Consider the following 17,880-nt stretch of genomic DNA (forward strand, 5'->3'; position numbering starts at 1 on the left):
GGTTGAAGGTTGGTTCAAACCAAAAGCAGGGTGTCCAAAATAAAGGAAACTACACGTGAGTCGTGACAGTCGCAGTGATGCTTTTGGAGCAGTAAAAGACTGGAGTTTTCGAGAAAAGAAACACAGCTTTGGCCTTCGCTGACCATACTTGGACGTCTGCATGCACAAACGTCACAATCAAGGGTTCCTGCTCCCCATGACATATTCCTCACAGATTCGGTCCCTTGTCTGTCTAAAGAGAAATGTTACTCAATACTACACTCTCACTCTCACTCTCACTCTCAATCACATTTTTTGAATTTTTTGCTATTAAATTTTGGATTAAGTAAAGCAAGCGATTAACATAGATTAGCATACGTTAAACAAACCCCAAAATCCAAATGATACACGCATTCACACTCCAATACAACATAAGACACTGTAGACACAGCTACTTACAAAAAGAAAAAGAAAAAACATAAGACACAGCAAAGTGTCAAAAAGACAAGGAAAAAGAACCCAAAGTTCATTATTTTTATTTTTGTTTCCCAGATTCAAACAAAAACCGTGAAGACGAGACTAAAAATGCAGGCTGCAGGGCATGCATAGATGGAAGATCTTGGTGTCTAGTGGCAGAAGATGATCTTCAGCTCACGTGGCGACGAGCATTCGTGCATAAGAGTTGGGCTATCATGGGCATACGTAAACGTGGCAGGGCACGCGTGCTTGAAGAACTCAGAGAAGCTCGAAGCCCTACACGTCTGAGGACTGTTGTAGTGGTTCCTACAGCACAGCTCGTCCGTACCGAACGCCTCGCACCCACTCTTGCACGCCACGACCGGCCCGTGACCGGGCGGAGACCGGACCTGCAACCTGTCGGGGCACGTGGCGAGCAGGTTGGCGCGACAGCCAACAACGGGGCAGTGGCCCTTGCCCTCGTGAGGGGTCACAGTCATGGGCACGTTAAAGCCATCGACTAGGCTGACACCGTAGGAGGAAAGGTCGTTCTGGCCGTGGTGTAGGCTGAACTGAGCCAGCGTGGCGGGGGTGGAGCCGCCTAGGCCGCCGCACTCGAGCCGGCCGCCGCAGTCGCCGGTGGCGCAGGAGAACCGGTTCTGGGCGTAGGTACACCCGGTGCGTGCCCAGACCCTGCCAGACCAGTGTTGGGTCGGAGCGGGGAAGGAGCGGTGGGTCAGGGTGTTGAGCGCGAAGCCGCCGCGCTCGAGGACGGGGTGGCCCGAGTTCGGCTGGATGGCTGGCCAGACCGTGAAGGGGCAGTTGTTGACCAGGGTCAAGATAAACCCTGGATACGTAGCCGTGGAGAGGGTGCACAGGACAAGAAGTGTGACGGTGAAAAAGAGAGCGGAAGCCATTTTTGTGAGTGTAGGTGAAGGGTTTGCTTGGGGTTTTATAGGCCTTGAAGGAGCTTAAGAGATGTGTTTGGGGCCGGGGGTATAATTTGAACTGGGTTTTCCAGTGAGACTGGAAAGACCAACCTGCCCTTCTGTTCAGTCTGTTGTATGCTTCACATCTTGTGGGTAGTCGGTAGTCCGCAAAAGTTTTGCTCTTTTTTTTTTTTCTTTTTTCTTTTTTTAATTTTTTGTGCAGTGTACTATTGTGTCTGTTTGTGACTGTTGCTGTACGTTCCCTGTTGTTTTTCTTTCTGTGAACTGTAATGGTCAGAAACTGGGGAAAGTATAGGCAAAGTAATCCTGTGAGTGTAATGGTCTGAAACTAGAGGGAATAGGGATGAAGAAAGTAAACCCTACAATATTTAAATGATTTATATATTTTTATCTTATTATTCTAATATTTAATTTAAATAATACTTAAATAGTATATAAAAATGATAAGATAAATTATTGTGAAATATATTTAAATAAAAAAGCAAAAAAATAAATTAGTTCTTTAAATTAAAGAAAGCTGCTATTGGTCCTATAAAAATATTAGAGCTGAAAGTCAAATCAATTTATCTTCCGTTTGTTTTCGAGGTATAATGATTTTCGTGGTAAATTATTTTTTGATGAAATTATTTTTCAGAAAAAATAATTTTCTCATAAATAATTTTTGGCGTTTAGCTCGTACAAAAAAAATTACGAATGACGAAAAATGGAATCCAGCAACCGTCACCAAAATCTGGCACCGTCCGATCCATTGCCGGATTCCAACGAGTCAGTTTGGCCAGATTTTGGCCGGGCTCTGCTAGATCCAGCTGGATTCCGACCATTTTGGCCATATCCAGCGATTTTGGCCAGATCTGGCCGAAATCCAATGACGGTGGCCTAACGTCATTGGAGTCCGACACGGGCTGCCGATGATTGTCAGAATCTGGCGAGTATCCAGTGGCATCCACCGAATTCTAGCAATTGGATATCAAAATTTGAGATTTTGGTTGATAGATTCGAACTATTAACAAACTCCGATGTTCGTCAGTAGTAAATTCTCACAAACTGACAAACGTGCGTATAAGAACGAATAGTTTAAATTCGGAAAACGATTTACAGTTTTCAACCGTAAATCGTTTTCTAAAATTTAAAGAGATTTTTATAATCAAATTAAAAAAAAATTTATTAATTATTATTTTCACTCATATCAATTATTATAAAATATTAAAATTATTAAAATTATTTTACACCAAAACAAACTGACCGTTAGTTTGAGAGGTTATACGTTGCAGAGCCAAGGGCAGCATTTCCTTTCACGGGATATGTTTAAGAGGTTCCTACTTTTTAAAAAAGAAAAAAGAAAAAAGAAAAAGAAATTCTATATAGTTATCTTTTCTGATATGTTTTTCTTCAATAAAGTAATTGCCATTACATAAATTTCTCGTCCTTTTGTAAAAAACTTAAAATTGAATCCAAACCGTCTAAAAAAAAAATAGCACTTTAAAAAAATTTCTATTTAAAAAAATTATAATTACAATAAATCTTCAATATATATATATATGTTAGCATGTGGTTTATCGATTTGCAATTAGCTCATTGTGATATTAAAATGAATTAAGTAGTCTTTAAAGTATGCTAAATAAATAATTTACTCTTTACAATCAAATTTTATCTACTGACTTAACAGATTTTATTAGTCAGTGTAACATTAACGGAATCTGTTAAGTCAGTGGATGAATTTTGACAATAAAAAATAAATTGTTTTTTTAGTATAGCACAAAAATCTTTGAACTCATTTTGATATTAAAGATGACTAATTACAAATTAAATAAATCACGTGGACTAATTTTGCCAATTTTTTTTAAGACACTAAGTCAAATCCTCTCAAATCCTTCCTGGTATTAAACATACACAACTTAAAAAAGAAAAAAAAGAAAAAAAAGACGGTATAATTTTTCATTATTTTTGGCGAGCCAGGAAGTAGGTATTAAAAGTTAAGAAACCTCCTTTTGACATTTAATTTTTGACACTATACTTAAGTTGCGGCACCTTAGTCGATAAAATACATTTCTTGGCACATAGGAAATATGTTCTTCATGGCACATAGATTATGTGCCAGGAAACAGTGTTCCCATTTTAAAAAATTTGTAAATAACGTCAAATAAACGCAAAAAATGAAATTCATGAGAACTAATTATTGGAATTCATGAAATTCATTATAACTCATCTTAAAAATAAAGAAATGAATCGAAATTGACAAATATATAGTGTCAACCATATTATACATTTGATTAATATAACAAAATAACATTAAACAATCTCGACTATTAATTAAGAAACATCCAAAATACTATACAGTCTATACTAATTGCTACAAAAAAAAATTAATATAATCAATTCCATAGCCAACAACAAACAAGGTAGATCTTGTAAGTCCACAAAAGCCATGTGATCATCATCATCTCTGAGCCCATCTGAAGCAGAACATATCTACAATATAATGAGTATCAAGCGCGTACGTGTGTGTCGAAGAGTTAGAGACAACCGGTTAGATCAAGCGCGAAAGTATAAATTTTCCTGACACGTCAAATGAAGTGTCAAGAAAGTTGGAACAGCCCTGACAAGTGATATTTTTGGATAGAAATTTCATACAAGCTGGTTTGTAGAAAATATCGTATAACTCACGTGTAAGAGTGATATATGTCCCTTGGCATGTGATAAGCACACTGTTTTAATAACATGTACTTCTCACATGTTTTTTTTAATAGCATTAATAAAAAAATATGTATTTCTTACATGTTAAAGGACACATGTTACTCTTACACGTGAGTTGTAGGATTTTTTTATAAACTGATTTGTAAAAAATTGTTGTTCTTTTTTAAAATAAGCCACAATAATAATAAAAAAAAAAAATTAACGTCAGGATAAAAAGGTTAAGAAGTGCTTTTTTTTTTTTTTTTTTTTAATTATTATTATTTTCTTAAGTGTTAGTAGTTAGTAGACTCTTTCTCGTATTTGATATTTCCCTTCACACTTTTTGCACTGTATAAAAGAGTCGTATTTCAAAAGTGATGAGATTGGAACTTTACGTCAACGTAAATTTCATTGGAGGTAAGGTTTCTCGGGATGCTGTGGGCCTTTAAAATCATCCAACCGGTGGCGTTGGCGAAGACGTGGTGCGTGTGAGAGAGGGAAAGCAGCGCCCGTTTCGAGGTGGACTCACGACAAACACTTTGGGTAAAGAGGATAAGCCGCACCGTCTCCGAGGTTCATGTCGGTTTGCTTTTTGGTTCCTGCTGAATCGCATTCGCACGTACACGTTTTGAATTCATTTTTAGGGTTAAATAAATTTTCTTTTGAGTTTTGATTTTTTTTTTTTTTTTTTTTTTTTAACCATCACTCATACTATTTTAATTTTAAGAAAAACCGAATTAATATCTCAGTTTTTTTTCGTATAAAAGCTAACGGTTTGCCGCATGTCAACTTTCGAAAGTTAAAACGTGTTGTAATATAAAAAAATAAAAAATAAAAAATTTTAAAAATTAATTAAAAACTTTAAAAAAAAAATTGAAAAAGAAAAAGAAAAAAAAGATGGGTGGCTAGTCACCATGGCCACCCCTATTTTGGCCAAGAGGGTGGCTCCCCTCTTGACCGGTCTGGGTGGCCAAATTACCCCCCATGGGATGGTTCGGTCCCCCTAGGGCGAAAAAAAAAAAATCATCAAGGGTTTTAGCCACGGTGGTGGCCGAACCACCCTATGGCAAAAAAAAAATTCAAGGGTTTTGGTCCTTGTGGGTGGCTAAACCACCCCATGGGCCACGAGGGTGGTTCGGCCACCCCCAAACTGGCCATGGAGGCGGTTCAGCTACTCTTAAGGATCAAAATCCTCTAAAAAAAATTTAGAGGGTTTGCCCATGGGGTGGCCGAACCACCCCCATGGGTCACGGGGGTGGCCGAATCACCCCTATGGGCCACGGGGGTAGTTCGGCCACCCCCAAAGGCCAAAAAGCTTCAATTTTTTTTCCCTGTCATGAGGGTGGCTCATCTTCTTTTTTTTTTTCTTTTTTCTTTTTTATTTTAGTTTTATTATTTTTTAAATTTTATAATAAATTTTTAAAGATTTTTATTTTTGTAATTTTTTATATTGTGACATGTGTCAACCTTCAAGGGTTGACATATGTCGAACTGTTAATTTTTGGATAAAAACTTAACTGAGGTATTAATTTGGTCTTTTTTCAAAATTGAGGTACCATCTGTGATGCAAATTGAAACTTAAGTACTAAAAAATAAAGTTTTCAAAATTCAAGAATAAAAAATATATTTAACCCTAATTTTTATTAAACGTTGTTATTGACTTGGTTGTTTTAACTTTTGACGATTTGAAAGTGTTAATTGAAAATAATAGATAATTGAACTTTGGCAATGTTTTTGAAGAAAATGAGCACTCTAACTTTTTTTCTATAGGCTTCAAGGAATACTCTCATTAAATGGTTCGTTGCAACTCACAATTTGAAAGAGATGAATATGAATATTACGAGGGATGAGTCATAAATTTTTTTTTAGGGGTATGAACTTAAATAAATATATACAGACAAGCTTTAAACTTAACTTCATATTAAGTAATAAGTACAGTATACAAAAATTACATGTCTGTAAAATCATCTTTAAAAATAAATTTTCTTACGAATACAAAAGTGTTTTATTTTGCTATAAACATATACCAAAAAAAAAGGAAAAAAAAAAATCCAAAAAAGAACTTGGTATTTCTTTTGAATTTTGCTAAACGACGGTCTTCCATCGAATAAAACTCCTCCATTATTATTTTTGTAGTAAAATTCTTAGATATTTCTTCTAGTAAATGATCTGCTAGAAACTCATCTTTCAGTTTATTACGTAATATAGTTTTAACTAGTAGAGTAAATTTTTTAAGGGGGTTGAATTTTATTTTTGTCGAGTTTATTATATAATTAAACCTCAAAAAATAATTTTTTTTAATATCCATGCACAAACTAGCAAAGCCCAAATGATATAATTAATTACTTATTTTAAAAGTTTAAATTAATATAAAAGTTTAATTAACATTTTAATAATATCCATGTTCCTTTCTTTCGACCATCCACGTAAAAAAGTTGAGGTGGAACCTTTCTTTTGAAAAAACTTTATATATATATATATATATATATATTTATCATTTGTTTTCGGAACCCGACAACCCAAGGAGGAAGCTGCAGGCAGCGTTACGGTGGAACCTTTCTTCTTACGAGGAACGTGGGAATCACAAACTCTTCTATCGGGTGATGGGGATTTTTCTTTTTTCCTATTTAATATAGAGAGAAGGATTACAAGGAAACACAAAAATAAGGAGTGGGCTCCAAAACGATTAGGCCCAACAATAAATATAGTGTTTGGATCAAATACAATCAAATAAATTTTTTTGATCCGATCCAATATTTTTGGGCCGGAAGCCAAGAAAGAGCTACACAAGGCGGTTTTTATGCAAACCCAAGAGAAGCTTGCTTGAGCCGTTTTCCGCAATGGCAACCGATGAAGATGTGGATCGCATTAGAGCACCGGCAGTAATTTTTCTTAAACTTTTAATTAATTTAGAGAATTAAACCACTTTTCATTTTTTTTATTTAAATGTGCTCCATAATAACTTCTCTTATCCTTTATCTCTATTATTTAAGTAGCCCCTAGGAGCAAAACGCTCCCAACAAAGGCATAGGAGAGTTTCGGAGGAGAGGGTTTCTCAAAAGGATATAACAAAGAGTTTCTCTTTCTAGAAGACTAGAAAGTTAGAGAGAATAAATGATATATCACTTGTGTGGTTGGAATTTAAAACTCAAGACTAAAAAAAAAAATAAAGCATCACTTTTAAAAACACTATATCCTTTTTTTTATTATTATTATTTTAAATTTTAGAAAACGATTTTTTTTTTTTGTTAGGTTGGAAAATGGGTCCCACGTAACGGGAAATCATAAAGAGAAATGATTTCTACACTCATTTCTTACAACAGCCTCACAACAAGCTGACATGGCTGATAATATTTTATTATTTTTTTGTTTTGTTTTTATTTCTTTTTGTAAAAAAATAATAAAATATTACCAGCTACGTCAGCTTGTTGTGAAGCTGTTGTGAGAAATGAGTGTATGAATCATTTCTCAATCATAAAAAAGATGAGAGGAAGTTTAGTTTTTTATTAGATTAAAGGAGAGAAAAAAATAAAAAAGGATATAAAGGATGAACAATAATAATCCTTTGTAGAGAAAAATCGGATGAAGGGTGAATTTTAGATGCGGTCTTTAAAATACTGAGAAAATGTCTCTTTAAAACATCCATTGTGAATGCTCTTATTTTGGGTTGTCAAAAGTTTGGAGGGCCCATTTGAGTGATGTTGCTGGGCCACATTGGGCCCAATAATTCAGCAGATGATCAGAACGTTTTCACCCAAAAGAAGGAAGTTCAAAGGTGATTTAGTAAAAACTTGATTTTTCTTTATATGGGTAAATTTTTCACATGGATAAAGATGTCCATTTAATTTTTTACTATCCAAGTTATGAAAACTTGATATTTCTACCTAATTCATCCTTTAAAAACACCAAGGAAAAAAAAAATGTTAATATAATTGACTAGTTTGGCTAAGGATTGATGCTTGCAAATAGAGATGAGAGGTAAGTAGAGAAGCTTGTTAGGTGTGTCAACAGCAATGCCTTCGATGCTTAAATTAATAAAATTGTTTGAAGGAAACTTTAAGGCAAAAGAAAATTGACAATGCGAAGCTAAAATGGTCATACATGCTATGGTAACTTCCTTCTCTTAGCAGACAATTACAGTGACGTACATGAATATAAATTCTCTTTGGTGCACCTACCGAGAACCTTCAAACGGTCAGTGGGTCGGGATATGATTGGCTCTAAGCCTCACTTCTTTACCTAGCAGGCCACGATAATTGATTGTGAGGTCTTAACCATGGCATTAGCGATCAATTGGTCTTACTTTTTGTTTATTTTCTTTTCAAAACTGTGCCTCCCCGGCCAAAGCCAAACTGTTTGATTAAAATTTTATTATAAACTCAATAGTGGATAGTGATTAATCTAATTTGGTAGCAACTAGCAATCAACAAATCCCAAACAAGTCACTATCGCCTAGCACCTAATAATAATAAAGAAGAAAGAAAAGAAAAGAAAGGGAAGAAGTAACTATTATGTGTGATTTGACTTTAGATTCAAGTTTTTGCTTTACAACTCATCTTGCTTTGCTACTGCTGCCGTCAACTACCTCCTTTTCCTTGCTAAAAAGAGTTGCTCAAGATTTTTATGACAAATAAGGGTGGGGGCAAAAATCTTGGATTCGACATCCGAATAAGTTTTGACCGCGGAGTTAAAAGTTTTGATGGGCAAGGGTCAAATGGCCGAATTTTTATTTTGCTAAGAACCAAATAAGTTAAATTTTTATTTTTATCTTATATTTTTTAATTTTTTTTTCTCACCTATAAAATTTTTTTTTAAGGAAATTTGGGGGAGGGGGCATGGCCCTGCCAACCCCCCTTCCTCCGTCCCTGATTTTGACACGGGTAGGTTGACTTTCGACCGGAGTCGGGTTAGATGTCGAAACTCATATTGCATTTATAACAAAGTCGGGTTGGAAGTCGAAATTGTTTAAGAAATACTTACTAATTTTGATCCAAACGACATATTAAACCTAATTAATTTTTTTTTTATTATATGACATCGTTTTGGTGAATCTATAAATACATCTCATTCAGCTAAAAACCAAAATCCTACCCTCCCCGTAGCCAAAATCCTTAGTTGAGAAGGTAATCAATGATTAATGTTGAAAGAAGAGATAATAATAGAAAAATAGGTATTTTGATTAAAGATTGATATGTAGGTGTGTACAACACCAAATAAGATTAAATCAGCGTTGAATATTTAATTGAAACGGGTAAGTGGAGAGTTTGAGGTTTGATTTTTGAACCTCTATTTAATATCATATTAAATTATTATTAATCTAACAAATTTAAATTAATAAATAATATTTTAACAATTAAATAGATGATTTTCTTGAACCCATGATTTTGTAAAACCATAAAGAACAGGGATACATGTTCGTCCCCCAACACCCCCTTTTTCATTTTTAAAGCAAAAAAAAAGATTAAAATTTGTCATTTGATGTGACATCAAAGGACCAATTTATAGATATATATATATTTTATTAAAAAAAATAAAAGAGGGTGATAAGGGACGGTTGTTTGTTCCCACCTATCATTTTCTAACCATAAATACACACTTCATATACAGTAAATTATTATAAGTAATCTGGTAGGTAGGAGTGTGGGCTCAGCACCATGAGGCAAAAAGGGTTTTGTCTTACAATTGTTTCCACTATTTTTCAACTTTTGCTAGAAAGATAAGTGCATGAAAGGAATAGGGTGCTGCCAAATGAATAAAACGAGAAACTTGTTCACGTCCATGTATAGACAGGACGGAAATTATTATTCGAAGGATTCACCGGGCTGAAAAGGCGATAATAGTTAACGGTTATTGGGTTTAACTGCTAATCATAAACGTTTTAAGTAGTTATTTTATTTTTATAATCGTAACCGCCTCGCATTAGGTGATTAACAGTTATTTAAAACTATAACAGTATCACATAATCACTTTTAAATTTGAACATTTTAGGCGTATTTTTTTGGATGTTGGGCTTTCATTGAACCTCTTTTTGGACTTATTTTAGATTTTTCTGGGCATTTTTTTTTGGTCAATGCATGTGTCATTTAAAACCCCAAAATAAACAAAATTATTGTTTCTTAATATATTTCAATTTTCAACTCAAACACCTATAAAAATGAAACTCGAAGGTTTTTTAGATCTCGAAAATCACCTACGATTGAATTTGTACTAAATTTCGTAGCAATTTTTCTTTCAATGCACAAAATCAAAAAATCAGTTAGAAAATTAACTTCAATTTTGTTGCAACGCCTAATTTTGACAATATTCATAGTTGAAGATACTCGTTTTGTAGATGCATAGAAATATAAAATTATAAGTTAGCTCTTGCCCTTATAAAAGTTAAGCACATGTTTTATCAAAATATTCTTACAATAAAAAATATTTTGCATTTTAAATTATTTGTTAGGGTATTTATTGTGAAAGCAAAACACAAAAACAAAACAAAAGTACAAACTAACATGGCCTATAATGGGCAATCAGGAGGATGGGGAAGTGAAATGTTTTAATGTGAGAATTTACTCTCAGATACAACTTAAAAGTGTGATTAGTGGAAATTAATCTCAATGTTGTCTGCATAAACGACAAATTAAGAACAACCAAGACCTTTTATATATAATGTCAGGAACTCAAACACTGAAAGAGCAGGTCCCTACATGCCATGCCGACAGCACGGCTGAAGCACTCACAACAGAATAATAAGTCCTTACAAATTTATCATGGACGCAATGATGACAGAGAAGAAGTCTACTCACAATGAGGAGAAACCCAGATTCATAATCTCTTATCAATCCAGTATGCAATGGCATTAGCATAGGATTCCCAACCACTTTTAACAAAATCTTCCCACCTATTTTTTCTAGTTTTTGTTATGATTTCTTCTTCATGCTCCTACAAAACCCCCATCCACAGCCCACTAGAAGAAGCATGCACAAGCTAATGCGCAAAATGACAATACAGACTCTAATCCATCTTCTTCTCCTAGCATGCCTCCTCCTGCTTCCAGCTTCTCAACACCCTTATTTCACTGCCAATGTCCAAGCTCTAGAATCAGGTAAGCTAGTGCTACAACCCTTTCTTCCTTCTCCTCTTCTTTGTATATTGCCACAAGATAAACTGCCGCCTCTCAGGTCCCCGGTCCCTGAATAATTCTACCAGAGAGGCCAACTCTTGTTAGCAGACCCTACATTTATTCTTACAAGCACTAATGTATCATTGTATTCTGCTCTTCTATGTTGCCGCAGCTCATTTCAGGCTCAGACGTGGACAACCAAGCTTAAGGTCGCACAATAGAAATGCCTTGCCTAGTTGGGTAAGTATAAGGAGTACAATTTTATTTTTATTTTATTATTATAATTATTCTTTAAAGAAATACCATAAAAAAAAAGAATGAACTGTTCGATCTATCGAATGATGAAAAACAGGTTGAAGGGAAGAAGATTCATAAAAGCCCATCAGGCCCCAACCCGGTGGGGAATCACCGCCCACCGTCTAAACAATGAATAGATGGATGCACATTTTCTGCATATTTTGAGAAAAACAAGGTCAGATATATCCATGTAGCTTGGAAAAGCTGTTCTTTAGGGTGTTGTGCTTGTACAAAAATGGAAATTAGTTGGGGATGTGTATTTTCAAAGCCTTTGTTACTGACCAATTGCTAGTGTTCATCCTAGAATTTCCATAAGCTAAATCTCCACCAAAATCTTTCAACAGAAGATTTAAACTCCAGCCTATAATGACCAAACATGCAAAGAAACCAAGGCATAAAATTTCTCTACACAACTTAGATTTTTTTTGGTTTGCATTGTAGTTGAGATGAAAGGGGATCCCCTGTTTGCAAAATGGGTATTTTTCTCAACCATTTTTACAAAAAGCATAAAAAAAACACCATGCGAACATCATCGGGCTTGCTGCGTAAAGTTTCCAAATGCAGAAAAACCAATCGCCACCAGAATCAACACAATGTCTTACTTAAAAGAAGTTTTCTCTTTCAATAATCTGTAAGTTTAAGCTATTTAAACATAAACTATAAACATTGCTTCACAAGATCTTCCAAGAATGAGATTGCTGTCATATACAGACAGCTTGAAATGATGTGTTACATTTAGACAGTAAGGATTTTATGGTATCCAATTTCATAAGGAAAATAGTTATTCAAAACATGTGAAACAATCGCGTGGCTAGAACCGAGGAATGTGGGGAACAAATTTTATTTTTAAGATGAAAGAGCCAACAGAAAAATGGCCACTATATTAACCAAAATACAATTTGTTGAGATATACAGGACTCACCATAAACTACAAACATACAGTATACGGTCATTTTATACAGCACGCTTCCGCTTTGATCGCTTGCTTCTCTTTGGGCGCGGATAATTTGGGACTTCTTTGCCAACACTAGAAGCATATGCTTCTTCTAAAACCTCCTCGCCCTGTCAGAAACTTCTAAGTTAGTTTCTAAAAAGCCAGTTTAAAACAAAAGCATCAGGGAAAAAAAAAGTTGTTCATAAAATAAAAATAAGCACCCAAATCTCAGATCCCAATTAAGGTGGAGGGGTTGTCAAGATTGATAATGATTCTCCATTTCAGATAAAAAAATAAAGCAGTTGCTAAATCTCTTTCAAAATAAAACTAAGTTCACATATGCATTGACTTTAATCTTGTGCTGAAGGGAAATTAACTTTAATCTTGCTACGAATTTGTTATTATTTATGAACATCAGACAATTATGATCTGCTTTCCACTTCAATGTCTCTGACATATGCCTACCAATATTATTCCCTACTCCTCAACTGTTTGATGTTAAGCCAAGGTCCAATCAATGTCTTCCCAACAATAGCTGAAATGACAAACCTTAGGCAGTGGAACCAACTACTGCCTCCACACAGTCAAGACAATCTCATGATCATGCTGCCATATGGATCCAATTTCAACTCTGTCAAAGATGACTACCTCTCTTTTTGCTTCTTTAACATCATCAGTTTTAAGTCACAAAGGACGAATATCAGAAAGAAGTGCTACAGTGGCTCTCAGCACTTCAAATTTACAACAAACAAGATAATTCTGAACCTTTGATTCCTTGGTCCCACTAAATGTACTCCTTTTCAAATCAAACCAACCTGATGAGCCTAAACATTCAACTAGTACTCTCTTTTGCTTTAAATGAAGAAAATATAGTAAATTGATTTGGGAGCTCCTTCCATGTGCATGAGTTTCATGACCACCGAATATATGGAGCTCCTTTTTATTTTTCATTTCTCTAAAAATATTTATTCACAAAATGAAAACAAAATAATATAATTTCATGACAGATTGATTTGGGAGGACATGACCAACGATACTCCAACTGAATGGATAGTAAAAAACTAAAAGTTGGATTTCACCTTGTCCTTAGTTTCTTCTTCTGAATCATCGTCAGAATTAGATGTGGAAGCCAGAGTCTCCACATCTTCTGTAGGTAGTGCCTTGCTCAACATTTTATTTTCTCCTTCTTTTAACTGCCTAAACCTGTTTATTGCCATTTTTGTCAGTAAGGCATTTGTTTTAAGAAGCTGATGATACTAGTACGCATTCTGTCATGTAAAACTGACCTCTCACCAGGCTGCACTGGCTGAGAAGCTGCTCGTTTTGCACGTCCTGCTGTAATGATTCCACCAGCATTCTCACTCACAACAGGTTTTGCACCACCTAATTTGCGTAACCATACTTGTTGGGCCGTGCTAAGCACATTGTTTGTGAACCTAAAAGCCACATGGTAAATTATGCAAGCATGCTCAGCATAGTTGAACAAATCACAAAACTATGGGGTAGAATCACTAGATGCAGCAAAATCGTAAGGTCATTGGGCTACCCCAAAGTGTTAAACTAGTTCAAATACCTACTCTTATGGACATATAAACTACTCAGGATATATTGAAAAGAGATATATCTATGCACCAGTTATCATCATAAGAATGTAAATGGTTACAGACAATTCCCAAGGGACAGACAAGGAAAAGTAAAATTGTTAAAGAGAAACCAACCAGTAAATTGACAATCCCGATGGGACAGATAAGGAGAAGTAACCAATCATGAGCGGAAGAAACTTGAAAACAAGAAGTGTATTCTTTTGAGCTGGATCATCAGTCTGACAAAAGAAGACAATCACAGCTTCACAATGCTTAGAAAGAAAAAAGAGAAGAGGGAAGTGAAAATGGTCAGTGAAGAGGCTTATGCTTTACCTGGGGAGGCTTCATGAGCTCCATTGAAAAATACTGCGAAGCAACAAGGAGGACAGGTAAAACAAGGTATGCTGCAGTGTCATTCCAGCCCAAAGGTGGATGGCCATCCTGCACGAAGAATTCTATATTGTAAATGCCATATCAGATGCACAAGCTTGCAGAAAGAAAAGAAAAACCTTGGCCATTAAGTGCAACAAATGTAGAAAATACAACCAATGAATTAAAGCAGGTTTGCCTAACCGTCTATTGTAAAGTGCAAATCTAATTATGTAGATCCTTGAAGGTTCACATGGAACATAGCTCATCTGTATCATAGGACATGCTTACCACCCACGACGTGCATCTATCCAACTAAAGGGAGAAACATGAAGGATAAGCAGAAACAACAACCTACCAAGGCAAACTTAACCTTCCAAACTTCAGAAATGACCCATTATTAGGGGCAATTTTACCTCAAAGCAAGGACAAAAATAACTTACTAAAAAACATCTTTAAGAAAGGTCATCTATTTCCCCATATGTTTTGAAGGTATCTCCATAGGCTGTTAGAAACTTCTCCGCTTGCTACATCACATGTTATCATATGAACCATCTGCCAAATATATTCTACGAGCCTTGCTTGCTTTGGGAGGTAAACAAGATGGACTTGCAAAGATTTTTGTGCCAGTCAGCAACACCCAACTAACCCAATATCCAATGAATCACCCATCAATAATTAATACAATTTACTTTGGCAGGAGGAGATTAAGGATGGCTTGGAAGGCAGAACAGTGTAACAAACAAGCCACAATACTGAACACATCCTGACTACTGGTCAAACTCTCTGCATCACTGAATGTTGCAGATATCTGCTTCAAATTGAGAGGTCAAGCTAACACTTCCATGATCAATGACTCAAATAAAACTTCCGTGACAACGAAAGAGTTTAAATTAAGAGTTGATGCAAACAAATTAAATCTTTAACATAAATAAAAAAAGCAGCAGAACAAATTTTTTTTTTTTGCTTCACAGCCATGGGAATGTAAAGGCTATTACCACAAATGGAAAAAGCCAGGAAACGCCAGATCCACTTTGTCGAGCAGCGATTGAAGTTGGACCAGATAGAGAGGGAATCCAAAAGAAACCTTCTGTCAACAGTCCCTTCGAGTACAATTTTCACAAAAATTAGCAATGATCAACTTGTGTGAAGGTATAAAATTTCTGTCCAATAACATCACTCAAAAGATGATGGGATATTAACCCCTTAATTACCTCATTCGCCACATTTGAAAGAGCTTGATATAACCCTATCCAGACTGGAATAGTAGCCAAAGTTGGGAAACAACCTTTGCAGAAAAATGAATAAGATATTAATATGCACGAATAGCACTATAAGATGTTAAATCATAAGTTATCCGAAAAGCTTAAATTGATAGAAAATTGTGAATTTAATCATTTAATTAATATTCTAATACTCTCTTTCACGTGTGGGCTCGCCTTCAATAAGTGAGGCTCAACATGTGGAATTACGGAGACAAGGTTTGACATCAAAATCTCTATTCTCATACAATCAGTCATTACAAAAGTTTAAGTTGATATAAAATAGTGAATTTAATAATTTAATTAATATTCTAGCATAAGGCAATGAGTGCATTCAGTAGATGAAATATATCTGAGAAGGGGAAGATAACAATAACATGACCTTGAAAAAAAAGAGAAAAAAGAAAAAGAAAAAGAAAAGAACTAAGAACCAGGCATAAACAGGTATTGGGAATGGCAATATACATTTATAGAAAATAGAAGACACACCAACTATGTCGCCCAGGACAAATTAAGAATTTTGGACTTTCATCAAGATAAAGATGAAAATGATTCGACTACTATAACTCATATCCCAACACCAACCACAAAAAAACATATATTTATAACTCATATTCCAACACCAATTGCCACATAAACATATACTAGGGGTTACTAATACTAGATTTAATCCACCAGCTCCATATAATAAGACAATTTATATTTTTTTTATATTTTTTTAAATAAAAAAAAAAATACCTGCAATGTTGAATTTGAGAATAGAATGCAATGTTTTAGAGATTCATTAATAAAATACCTGCCAATGGATTAACCCCGGCTTGACTATATAGCCTTGATGTCTCAAGTTGTATTCTTTCCTTAAAAGAGAAAAACAGGTCAGCGTTATCAGAAAGAACCATACTTAATACTTGGGGGCCAAAAATAACATATAAAAGTTAAAATTTGTTTCCCAAATTGAAGATCCATATGCCCGGAATGTGTCTCACCTGATTACCAGCATATCTTTGTTGAATGGCTTTAATCTTTGGTTGAAGGTTCTGCATAGCTAGTGTTGATTCAACCTACATATATTACTGAATGTCACAACCTAATAATACTAATACTACCGAAATCCAGCACATCATATCATTACAGGCACAACTGAAATTTGGTGCATTCACAGCAAATACTCACCTGCTGCTTTGTCAAAGGAAATGTGGCAATCTTCACAATAATAGTTAGCAATATAATGGCAAATCCATATGAATACGGCACGTGCACAGCCGCAAGCCCATCCTTCAATACCTAACAAAATCAAAACCCTTCATTCATTCAAACCGTACTTATCTGTCTCTAGCAAATTACATATCACAAAAATTAAATCGTTTCGCTCACCATTTCTCGCAAAACTACACAATTACCAATTTATTTAAATCATCAATTGTCTCAAAAGTTTAAACTAAAAAGAAACAATGAATTTAAAAAAAAGGAAAAGAAATGAAAGATACAATATAGAGTTGAGATTCAAACTTAAGATCACTGCATAAATATCATACTGAGTCACGTAAATCAGCCGATTTATATTTAGTCATTTAATTAATATTCTAACAGTATATTACCTTGAGAACGACCTCCATGGCGTCGGAAATGAACCCGAACCACCCGTTGTTTTTCTGTACGACGGCGTCGGCGGAACTCGAGGCCGGGTCGGCTGCTACGGCGGCGTCGGCAAGCGTGTAGAGAAGACCTTCGACTTTGGTGAGGACCGCAGAGATATCGACCGGAGAGTGGAAGGAGTGGATGGGAGGGATGTCCTGGAAGCTGAGCCTCACTCTGGTGGTGACGAGCCTGCCACGGTGAGGGAGGGTGCGGAGGCCATGGCGAGAGAGGGACGGGAGGGGCACGCCGATGAACGGTGGGGATGAGATTAGGGTTTTCGCCATGGGTGAAGAGAATGATAGCGAGCTCAGCTTCTCATGAGAGAGCGGTTTGGAGATGAGGAGAGCTTGGCAGTGGAAGGTAGAGAATGAGTTTTTCGAATTATCCGTATTTTCGTAATATTTTGTGAAAAGGCAATGTGAATCGAGAAATGATACTCGTACACAAAGGTTACAACGTTACAACAGCTTACGTGGAAAGTGAGCTTAATCCTTTTTTTTCATTTTTTTTTTTTTTCCATCAAAACTGGTTGGAGGGGGAAATGAAATTTCATTTCCCCCCAAAGCTGAACGCACCCACCCTCTCTCTCTCTGAAGTCTGTCCGTACAGTCCCCAAATTGCCCTCCGGCGT

General features: G+C 35.6%; 3 protein-coding genes across 3 annotated transcripts; 1 reads left to right on the forward strand and 2 right to left on the reverse strand.

Moving 5' to 3' along the window:
- Window positions 1-314: 314 nt before the first annotated feature.
- On the reverse strand, window positions 315-1,460 carry LOC133878437 (osmotin-like protein). Its single transcript, XM_062316993.1, has one exon. The coding sequence runs from the start codon at window positions 1,350-1,352 to the stop codon at window positions 606-608; it is 747 nt and encodes a 248-aa protein (XP_062172977.1). The 5' UTR covers window positions 1,353-1,460; the 3' UTR covers window positions 315-605.
- A 9,275-nt stretch (window positions 1,461-10,735) lies between these two features.
- Window positions 10,736-11,730, forward strand: LOC133877723 (CLAVATA3/ESR (CLE)-related protein 46). The gene is made up of 3 exons (XM_062316105.1): window positions 10,736-11,148; window positions 11,339-11,406; window positions 11,519-11,730. Exons 1-3 carry the CDS (start codon window positions 10,980-10,982, stop codon window positions 11,594-11,596), a joined length of 315 nt encoding a protein of 104 aa, XP_062172089.1. The 5' UTR covers window positions 10,736-10,979; the 3' UTR covers window positions 11,597-11,730.
- A 545-nt stretch (window positions 11,731-12,275) lies between these two features.
- Window positions 12,276-17,654, reverse strand: LOC133877722 (inner membrane protein PPF-1, chloroplastic). Its single transcript, XM_062316103.1, has 11 exons — window positions 17,210-17,654; window positions 16,785-16,895; window positions 16,598-16,672; window positions 16,408-16,468; window positions 15,564-15,637; window positions 15,348-15,452; window positions 14,314-14,421; window positions 14,116-14,219; window positions 13,684-13,833; window positions 13,477-13,600; window positions 12,276-12,525 (listed from the first exon to the last, which is right to left on the reverse strand). The coding sequence occupies exons 1-11, from the start codon at window positions 17,531-17,533 to the stop codon at window positions 12,418-12,420; spliced, it is 1,344 nt and encodes a 447-aa protein (XP_062172087.1). The 5' UTR covers window positions 17,534-17,654; the 3' UTR covers window positions 12,276-12,417.
- Between the last annotated feature and the right edge of the window lie 226 nt (window positions 17,655-17,880).

This window comes from Alnus glutinosa, chromosome 9, assembly GCF_958979055.1.
Source record: "Alnus glutinosa chromosome 9, dhAlnGlut1.1, whole genome shotgun sequence".
Taxonomy (NCBI): domain Eukaryota; kingdom Viridiplantae; phylum Streptophyta; class Magnoliopsida; order Fagales; family Betulaceae; genus Alnus; species Alnus glutinosa.

Bases quoted from the DNA above. Each gene is read 5' to 3' on its own strand.
- LOC133877722 (XM_062316103.1), bottom strand. From the start codon at position 17,533: ATGGCGAAAACCCTAATCTCATCCCCACCGTTCATCGGCGTGCCCCTC. The intron at 16,673-16,784 runs GTGAGTATTTGC...TAATATATGTAG, and splicing joins TTCCTTTGACAAAGCAGCAG to GTTGAATCAACACTAGCTAT. The intron at 14,220-14,313 runs GTAAAGCATAAG...TTCTTTTGTCAG, and splicing joins AGCTCATGAAGCCTCCCCAG to ACTGATGATCCAGCTCAAAA.
- LOC133878437 (XM_062316993.1), bottom strand. From the start codon at position 1,352: ATGGCTTCCGCTCTCTTTTTCACCGTCACACTTCTTGTCCTGTGCACC.
- LOC133877723 (XM_062316105.1), top strand. From the start codon at position 10,980: ATGCTCCTACAAAACCCCCATCCACAGCCCACTAGAAGAAGCATGCAC. The intron at 11,149-11,338 runs GTAAGCTAGTGC...ATGTTGCCGCAG, and splicing joins TGTCCAAGCTCTAGAATCAG to CTCATTTCAGGCTCAGACGT. The intron at 11,407-11,518 runs GTAAGTATAAGG...GATGAAAAACAG, and splicing joins GAAATGCCTTGCCTAGTTGG to GTTGAAGGGAAGAAGATTCA.